General features: G+C 42.4%; 1 protein-coding gene across 1 annotated transcript in view; it reads left to right on the forward strand.

The window, feature by feature from the left end:
- The window catches only part of LOC139437099 (uncharacterized), a 31,501-nt gene extending 21,413 nt beyond the window's left edge, over positions 1 to 10,088 (forward strand). Inside the window, exon 2 of the mRNA XM_071210251.1 lies at positions 9,298 to 10,088. Coding sequence (XP_071066352.1) covers positions 9,298 to 10,088 — 791 coding nt within the window. The remainder of the gene's footprint in view (positions 1 to 9,297) is intronic.
- The last annotated feature ends 240 nt before the right edge of the window (positions 10,089 to 10,328 follow it).

The raw sequence follows: 10,328 nt of genomic DNA on the forward strand, positions 1-10,328 counted from the left end.
GATTTTGGCACTCAGAAAGAATTTCTCAATTCATCTTTGGACAACTGTCTCCCAAAAACTCATCAAGGACCTTCTATGGACTTTCATTGGAGCCCTTGGTTTGCAGACTGCCTGCAGAACCTGGACTTGTGCATTCCCACTGTCATGTGAGAGATCCTTACAAAATCTCATACTGTTTACAGATATCTCCTGTTGATTCTGTTTCCCTAGAGAACCCTGACTAATACAACACCTAAAGTGATTTTGATAAGATGTTGTACTAAGCATTGTTACTAAAATTAATTAAGGTTGTTGGTATGTTGTGGTGTAATAAACATATTTCAAATGTAGAAAGAACACATTTTTGGGGGGACAAATGGTAGAATGTGGTGGTTTGAATCTGTATTTATACCAGAAAATTATGTTTTTAAATCTAATCCATCCCCATGTATGTGAAGTATTTAGAACTAGGATCTACAGGTGAGGTTACTCCAGTTAAAAAGGTGTAACCCCATCATCAGGGTGGCACTTTTTCCTATTACTGAAATTCTTTATTAAAAAAATGAATTTCAAACAGAGAGAGAAAAAGCCACAGGGGATAAGAAATTGAACCTGGTGTCAAAACCATGCACAAATAAATTTCCATTATTTAAGCTAAGCAATTTCATGGTATGTGCTTAAACAGGTGAGAAACTATAATAATAGTTTAGCATTTTGTAGATGATGTCATGTTTCAGTAGTGTGGCTGAGTAGAAGGCAAAATATTGGAAAGATATGGCTATATTAGACAGCAACCTTCTGCCAATAAGCATGGGATCCTTTCTCTTAGTAATCAAGTTTCTTGACATATCTGATGGAGTTCCTCAGTGATTAAAATCTGTCTTGTTCCAGAGTTGCTACATTAGTTTCCCTGAAGACTTTAACTAAGCTTTGACCTACGAGTTTCATCAGATCATATGGAATACTACAGAATAAAATTTACATAGCACAAAACTCAATTTTTTATATCACTTATTTATTAAAAGAAGTATAATGTGGGAGAATACGATATCACTAGTGTCTACCACCAAATCCTGTAATCCTGTAAGGTTTATTTTTATTTAAATATGAAGCAACTGATGTGGGCTATGGGTGGCAGGCTCTTTGTCTCCAGAGGTAACCTAAACTATCTGTGACTTGTGGGTGTGGGATGATGAAAGGTTGCAGTCCTGCCCTTGGCGAGCAGGAGACAGTTTAACAATGCAAGGTCTATAAACTTTAAGTATTCAGGGGAAATGCAAAGCAAATGTGCTAAAAGTTTATCGAATGCCTGAGGTCCATGCTAAAAGCTTACTAAGATGTGGAAATATATGCTAATTCAAGCCTATTGAGAACTGAAACAAAAGGACCATTTGGCCTTTCCTCTCTGTATAAAAGGGACTAAAAAATCTTGTTCAGGGCTCGGGATTCAAACAGAAAGTTCCCGAGTCCAGCCATCAATAAACCATTTTTCCTTCTCAAAATCATTCCTGAGTCCTGGCCTCTCTATACTCAAGTAATTGAACTTCTCTCAAATTCTACAATACAACCAGTGTAAGACAAAGAGAAAGGAAATATATTTTCGAAGGACCAGTATGTTTTCACGTAAATGACTTTTTAAACTATAACATATTTTTAAAGAGGTAAAAAAGGTGACTCAAGGAGATGCTAATTGAAAAAAATGACACTAAGACTCATCTACCAGGAGTACTGCATTTGAATGTTTTTCTATCTGAACACATCCGTTTCTCCACCATGAGTTGCTGCCTCCAACTATAAAAATGCACTTTGTTAAAGAGCAATTGAAGTTGTTTTATTGAAATGCATTTATTTTGTGCCATATTTTGAACCTTTATTTCCATATTATTGCTCATTCCATAACAATTTTTTGCTTGAATATTAAATCCTTTGCCTTTGAAAAGGAACATTCCCAAGTAAATTTTTTCTTGAATTTCTATCTGATGTCAGTAGAATCACAAAGCACTTGGGAAGAAATATACAACCCAATAAGCCAGCACTGGAAGCGAAGATGGAGAAGGGTTCCAAAGCCACCGTGGCTTTGCCTTTGGTGCTTAGATAGGTGGGTATGAAAGAAATCCACACACTGCAGAACACCAGCATGCTGAATGTGATCGTTTTTGCCTCGTTGAAATTATTGGGCAGCTTCCTGGCCAGAAAAGCAATTGTCAAGCTTAATAATGCCAGAAAGCCCAAGAAACCCAGTACACAGTAGAAGGCAGTCGTGGATCCCTCATTACACTGAAGGATTATTTGGCCAAACTCAGATTGTGTGTCCAAGTCAGGGAATGGGAGAGAGGTTCCCAGCCAGAGTGCACAGATACATACTTGAATGAGGGAGCCAATAAAGACTATAGCATTTGAGAATAGGGTCACCTTCCCCATATGTAAAATGTTTCCTGGTTTGATGGCTTTGAAGGCCACAACCACAATGAAAGTCTTTGCTAAAACAGCAGATACGGCCACAGAAAATATAACTCCAAAGAATGTTTGTCTTAGGATACAGGTGACTGTATTTGGCTGACCAATAAAAGCCAAGGAGGAGAGGAAGCAAAGCATTAAGGCTACAAGGAGGAGGTAACTGAGATTTCAGTTATTTGCTTTGACGATGGGTGTGTCTTGATAGTGAATAAATAGTCCTAAAATGAGAATGGTGAGGACAAAGAAAATCATGGCCATAGAAATAAGAACAACTCCTAGAGAATCTTCATGAGATAAAAAAAGTCATAATTTTGGGGAGGCATTGATCTCTGCTTATTTGGATACTGGTCTTCAGGACACTTGATGCATTGATTCATATCTGAAAAGGACACAATTTGATTTAATACATTTCATTAGTCTTTCCCCAAACAAGGGTCTAAAACTATCAATTCATGAACCAAGCACTATGTCAGTTTTGAATGAAATGTACCCAAATACATCCAAGGACTGATAACAAAAAAGCAAAGGCCTTCCTTCACAAGTTAGGAATCATCCATTATAGAGTTGAGCTCATAAAACATACAGAAGAGTTGAATTGAATACTGAAAGAATCAAGAATTTAGTAAAATGGTTGTTGAGGAAAATGTAGAATGTATGGAAAAGGGTATCTGATAAATTATGAAAGGAAAAGAGAACATATCTGAGGCTTCTAGGCTTAAATTGTGGAAAGAAAAGCAAATAAGTGGTCCTAATATTTATAAATATCTATGTTTCAAGAACTAAGATTGGTACATCTTTTTAAGTTATTATTGGTAGTGATAATTTTACAAAGGGTTTAGCATTACTTTAGGACTCACAGTAAAGAACAATATTAAATGGAAAAAAGAAAACAGCACATTTTTAGAGGAAAACATTTTGAAGAAATTACAATGTGAAAACAGCAAAATGTAAATTTGCACCCATTATGATTTGACTTCATTCAAACTAAAGGAAACTCAAATATGGCCCATTTTTAATCAGAAAAGCATTTACATATACAAGGTAGGTTTACACCCCACAAAAATTTTACCAAAAATATTGAAGAATATTGACCATTTTAAGAGGTTCAACTCTCTTTTGAAAGAGTGATATGAATCAGTCGTTTTGGGGAGCAACAGATTTTGTACAATTATTTATCAAAACTTCCTAGTGTTGGCTATCAGTACCACAAAATTTCCATTCTTTAGCATAAGCAGCCAGACACTGGGGATTCCAAGAGAAGAGTACAGGAAATCTAACTTCAAGGTAGAGGAAAAGAAGAGCCATTTCATTGAAGAGAAATCTGACATTATTTTAAGATATGTATGGAGAGCTCTTGTATTTTAAATATGAAATAATATCTGATTTGCACTTTTTGAAAGAAAAGGCTAGCTGCATTGCAGTCATTTGGATCTGGGAGATTTAATGGAAAAGATATTTAGGGATGCTTTTTAAATGTGGGGAAGCTACTTTAGCCTTTGCAATAACAGAGAATGGAGAGTGAGAAAAAAGCAGTCACACTAATTTACAGTCATTTTGATATGGGCTGTGGGGGGAGCTATATGTTTCTTCATCAATAACCTGGGCTTGTTATAGATCAGCGATATTGACCAGACTCAGACTTTGAATATAGTTCCAATTGAGAGCTTTATTAGCCACGCAGCGACTGTCTCATTCCTCTGCAGAGGAGAGAGCAGCCCTGAGTCTAAGGGAAGGGGTGATTTTATAGCTTTTAGGAAGGGGGGCATTTACTAATAAGTGAGCAAGCAAGCAGGCACAGAAGCGGAACACTGCGGTTAGCTGAAGATAATCTATCTACTTTTTTTTTTCTTTTTGAAAGGCTTCGTCTTGTAAGCAGTCCCATATTATTTATTGGCATTCTCCTTACAGGCCGTCCTGTTACTTACTGGCACTCTCTTTACAGACAGTTTTAAGTCATTTATCTATTTGAAGGCACTTGAAATTCCCACCTCCCAATGTAGTTCTATTCCTATTTTCCCAGTGTGGCCTTACCCTTACAGGCTGTGTGTGTAAACTAAATATGTTAATTCAAGCCTACCTGGAATGTGGAAGATATGTTGCGGGAGGGGGGTGTTAATTTAAGTATCAGTTAATTTTATCTGATACTCAGATAAAACACGTGAGACTCTAAGAAACTAACAAAAAGTCCTTTTGCATATAAACACCACCATTTGACTCCCGACTCCTACATCCTCCGTATGAAAGAAACCAGAAGATCCTATTCAGGACTCAGGTTTTTGATCAGGAAAGTTCCCAAGTCTGGAAAGTCATTAATAAATTTTCCTTCCCAAAATTATTACTGAGTCCTGGCCTTCCATTCGTGACCATTGACTCTCTCTGCTTCCACAACATTTCGACTTCGGAATCTTAGCAAATGCATGGAGCTGCAATTCACCAATATATCAGTGAAGAGGAAGATCAGGGTAGGAATAGAAGGCACACTGTGTTGGAACAAAATGAGTTGCTGTGTTTTCTTTGCTGCATCAACTAGATTGAGATGTGTATCCTTAGATGGATCACAGAAGAGAAATCTAAGCTGAAAATTTAGGAATCTTAAGTTGAAATCCTCAAAATCAATGAGCTACCCAGGGTAAACCAATTTAAAAAGACAAGAAAACCATGATCAAAATTCTAGAATCATTTCATATTAATGGGATAAAAAATTCGATTAGATCGTTTCTCTCCAAAATCAGATATGTGAATAATGGAAGAAGCAACACCAATGTCTAAAATCCTAAATATTATGAGCATTTAAGGCCCTAGCCCTTATTCTTCTTTTTTCCCCTCAAAAATGGCAGAAATATCTAATAATCATATAAAATATTAGAAAATTGTGGTATGTGGTAGGCTCAATTATATGCTTCCAAAAAAAAAAAAAAAAGCATATTCTTAACCTATATCCATTCTTCTGGGTGTGAGCCCATTGTAAAGAAAATTTTAACATACTATTTTTAGTTAAGGTTATGGCCAAGTGGAAAAGGTTGGGCCTTAATCCTTAATTACTGGAAGCTTCCGATCACAAAACTGTGTGAAGAAGCAGGTGAAAGTCAATGGAACCTGGAGGGAAAAAAAAAGAAATCTCCATGGCCATGTAATGGGAAAGCCAAGGATCAGGCGGCCAGTTCCCAAAACACCAGTCTTCTGGGAAAAAGCATCACTGTGCTGATGCCTTGACTTCTAGTCTCCAAAGCATGAGCCATAAATTCTCCTTGTTTAAACCAACCTATTGTATGTATTTGTTTCACAGCTGAGAAACTAAAACAATTGGTAATAAAACTATTGTTTTATTTTAATCTCCTCTGATTTTTTCCTATCAATTAGCTCATATCCAGTAGCAAGTTATTTTTTCTATCCTTAAATCTCAATAGCCTTTGAAAGGAAGATATGATGTCTTACCCAGATTCACCTTGAAGGATGTATTTAGGATTAACCTCCAGATGTCAGCAGCTATAGGTTTGCCTCAGCTGCAAAGAATCACCTTGCTGGAAAGAACCCTCTTCCCAGAGCTGCCCACATTAAATGACTGATTGCAACAGTCATTTTCACCCATTTGGGTGTAACACAGGACAATTCGAGCCATATATGAATCAAATTTCCTCATAGTGTTAACAGAGGTTTTGCCAAAAATGCTTCACTATTTGACCCCACCCATCCCCACAATACATGTAGATCCCTATAATTTTCTTAATCCCAAACACAATCTCAGAACTGCTTTCAAAGAACCCATCCTGTGAAATTCCCAGAATAATCTTTCAGTTTTCATCAAGTTTGTTTTTCTGTCTCAGACTCTTGGTATACATTTGTGCTTCACCCGGAACCATTTTTACTATGCTATTCAGAAGCTAGTGATATTTCATCATTGAAACCTTAGCTTATATATCAATTACACGGAAATGTCTTCCTTGACTGCCTTATCTACATTAGGTATCGCATATTTTTTTAAATTAATAGATGACACAAAAGATTACATTAAAAAACACAAGAGGGAAGTGGATTTGGCTCAACTAATAGAGCATCTGCCTATCATATAGGAGGTCCAGGGTTCGAACCCAGGGTCTCGTGACCCATGTGGTGAACTGGCCCAAATGCAGTGCTGACATGCCCAAGGAGTACTGTGCCATGCAAGGGTACCCCTGTGTAGGAAGCCCCATGCACAAGGAACGCACCCAACAAGGAGGGGTGCCCCGTGCATAAAAAATGCAGCCTGCCCAGGAGTGGTGCCACACACACACAGAGCTGATGTCGCAAGATGATGCAACAAAAAGAGACACAGATTCCCAGTGCTGCTGACAAGAATAAAAACGGACACAGAAGAACACACAGTGAATGGACACAGAGAACAGAAAACGGTGGGGGGTGGGGGGGGGCAGGGAAAAGAAATAAATCTTTAAAAAAAAAGAAACCATAAGAGGTTCCCACATACCCCACCCCCCACCCCATCATTTTTTAACTATATTTTTTGAAGATACATAGATCACAAAAAATGTTACATTAAAAAATATAAGAGGGGAAACAGAATTGGCCCAATGGATAGGGCATCCGCCTACCACATGGGAGGTCCGCAGTTCAAACCCCAGGCCTCCGTGACCTATGTGGAGCTGGCCCATGCGCAGTGCTGATGCGTGCAAGGAGTGCCCTGCCACACAGGGGTGTCCCCCATGTAGGGGAGCCCCACGCGCAAGAAGTGCGCCCCATAAGGAGAGCCGCCCAGCACAAAATGAAGTGCAGCCTGCCCAAAAACGGCGCCGCCCACAAAGAGAACTGACACAACAAGATGATGCAACAAAAAGAAACAGATTCCTGGTGCCACTGATAAGGATAGAAGTGGTCACAGAAGAACACACAGCGAATGGACACAGAGAGCAGACAACTGGGGGCAGGGGCGGGGGAGAGAAATAAATCTTAAAAAAAATAGAAGGCAGTGGGAAGACATACTAATAGGCTGAAAGCAGTAAATCACCAACCAAGAATTCTATATCTAGAAAAACTATGCTTCAAAACTGAGGGAGGGGTAAAGACCAGGTGAAAGCAACTACAAAATCACTTCCTAACCTACTTAACTGCACATTTATTTCCTCTCAGCATATTGAAATTATTCCACTATTTTATCTCCCATTGCTTCTGCTGAGTATTGTAATGTGAGCCTAGTTTACATCTATTAAAAAAGCTTTTTAAAAAATCATTTTTCAGATATACAGATTATTGATAATCTGAATTCTTTGCTCTTTTCAAAATATCTTTATACAAAATTATTTTATATTTTGTATTTGATTATTTCATATCAGTTCTTCAGAATCCTGAGGGCTAATTTGAGGAGTTTCTTCAAGAGAGAATTAGCATTTGTTTCTACATGTGCCACCAATTTGAACCAACTTAGGAAACTTTTGTTTCTCCTGGAAGTTTACAAAGTCCTCCATAGTGTGTTTTCAGTTTACAACCCCACAAATGGGAAGGCCTCTGGCTGCTGTATGGGATTCTGCAACCAACATTTTGTTCGTTTGATGGAATGAACACTCCTGGTCAGGATTTTCACAAATGAAGTGGGGACCAATGAAACCTATCTGCAGTCCACTTCCACTATTGAAAAACTAAGGTGCAAGAGATCCAACAAGAGGGGTTGCAAATGGCCTTTCTGCAAAAGGTGAAATAGAAAAAGGAGCAGAACATTAGTAAGTCACCTATTGATTTACACCTGTAGTTTGATTAGTCTTTCTCAAAATTTATTGACATGGAGCCAAGGACTGGCCAAAGATGCCCTCAAGTCCTTGACTTTGTCTAGTGTCTCTTCCTCAGTATCAGAAACCCAAATTTTTAAAAAATGGTAATAAAATTGCAAAGATAGTTTATTACTCAAAACTCAGCAGCAGCTCTTGGTTTTTGGATAATTCTAAAAAAAAAAAAAAGACAAAAAAACATTTAAAAGTTCTGGGCTAGGTGTTAATAAAGGGGATGGTTTATGGGAACTGGGTGTTCTCTAAATGATATTTCTGTAAACCTAAAACTTCTCTCATAAAAATTATATATTAAAAAATTTCTTTTTCAACTACTCAATTAAAACTATTTACCAAATGGAATAATTCTTACATTGCCTATAACTTGTGTTTGGCCCATAAATCTGTGCCTAATTAGAGTCTGTAATAATGGGGCAAGAAGGCCAATTTGGCCTAGGAAGAAGAAAATAATAATAATAATAATAATAATGGAAGAAGAGCGGAGGAGGGAGGCTCGGACCAAATAGCCACTGGTCTCACAAGTTGAAGGGTGTGACACCCACGGAGGGTAGAGAAACCTGAGGCAGCGTAGGAGAGGGAGGGAGGGCAGCTGGTCCAAACTGAGTCGTAGACCCAGCAAGGAATACGGCCCCGAGACCCTGGCGGAAGCCCCCTGAGGGAGGGCATCCTGGGCGAGAACAAGGCCTTGAACGTCGCAGCTAAAAGCCGCCCAAGAACCTGGTGACGAGGTCCCGTTTGAAACCCCGCCGGCTCAAAAAGCCCCCGAATCATTTCAAACAGAAAGCCCTCCCCGCTGGCTGCCTAAAAGCTGACAGGCGCAACCTGACTGGTCTATAGTATAAACCAAGAGGAAGCAGAACAGCAACTAGCCAAGCTCCCTCCTAAATATGGGGAGGGCAGGAGGAAAGGCCAGCCCTAAAAGCCCGCAGCCCACACCTCCCCCGGCCGCGCCGAACTGGCATCTCGCCCGCCCTCACCCGAGTGTATACTCCCGCTTTGCTTCTTCCTGAGCCTGCACCAACCCTTTCCCTGCCTGCCTACCCCAGGCGGTGTCCTTAAACTCCTTTATGCCACCTGGCCAGGAACCTAGACACCCAGCGCCCCCTGAACAAACCAGGTGAGGACACTCTTCCTCCACTAGCTGGGATCCTCACCCGGAGGCGGAGACAGCCCGCCGCGGCGCTGCCGGCCCAGGGCACCGGGGAGGGAGGTCGGCCGCGGCCCAGGGAAGCAGGGTCTCCAGGACCCCGCTGCCCGCGCGCCCTCCCCGAGCCCCAGTCCCCGCTGCCCGCGCGCCCTCCCCGAGCCCCAGTCCCCGCTCCCCGCGCGCCCTCCCCGAGCCCCAGTCCCCGCTGCCCACGCGCCCTCCCCTCCCCGAGCCCCAGTCCCCGCTCCCCGCGCGCCCTCCCCGAGCCCCAGTCCCCGCTCCCCGCGCGCCCTCCCCTCCCCGAGCCCCAGTCCCCGCTGCCCGCGCGCCCTCCCCGAGCCCCAGTCCCCGCTCCCCGCGCGCCCTCCCCGAGCCCCAGTCCCCGCTGCCCGCGCGCCCTCCCCTCCCCGAGCCCCAGTCCCCGCTCCCCGCGCGCCCTCCCCGAGCCCCAGTCCCCGCTGCCCGCGCGCCCTCCCCTCCCTGAGCCCCAGTCCCCGCTCCCCGCGCGCCCTCCCCGAGCCCCAGTCCCCGCTCCCCGCGCGCCCTCCCCGAGCCCCAGTCCCCGCTGCCCGCGCGCCCTCCCCGAGCCCCAGTCCCCGCTGCCCGCGCGCCCTCCCCGAGCCCCAGTCCCCGCTGCCCGCGCGCCCTCCCCGAGCCGCGGTCCCCGCTCTCCGCGCGCCCTCTCGGGCCCCGCCGCTGTACAACCTTCCCAGCTAAAGGCCGCGGTCCCCTGAGCCCCGGTCACCTCCCATGCAGGCTTGGAACAGGGCCAAAGCCGGCGACAAGCAAGCCCGGTGCCAAGCCGGGCCCGAGAAGCGGAATTCTTTTTACAAACCTAAAAAAAAAAGAAACAAAAACAAAACAAGGCATATGACAGAGAATGGCAGGTTCATTCTTTACTAGAAAAACACCTATGTCTAAAACAAATTGATACATAGTTTTGGAGCTTAGAGAATAATATAATGGTTTGATTT

Source organism: Dasypus novemcinctus, chromosome 20, assembly GCF_030445035.2.
Source record: "Dasypus novemcinctus isolate mDasNov1 chromosome 20, mDasNov1.1.hap2, whole genome shotgun sequence".
Taxonomy (NCBI): Eukaryota; Metazoa; Chordata; class Mammalia; order Cingulata; family Dasypodidae; genus Dasypus; species Dasypus novemcinctus.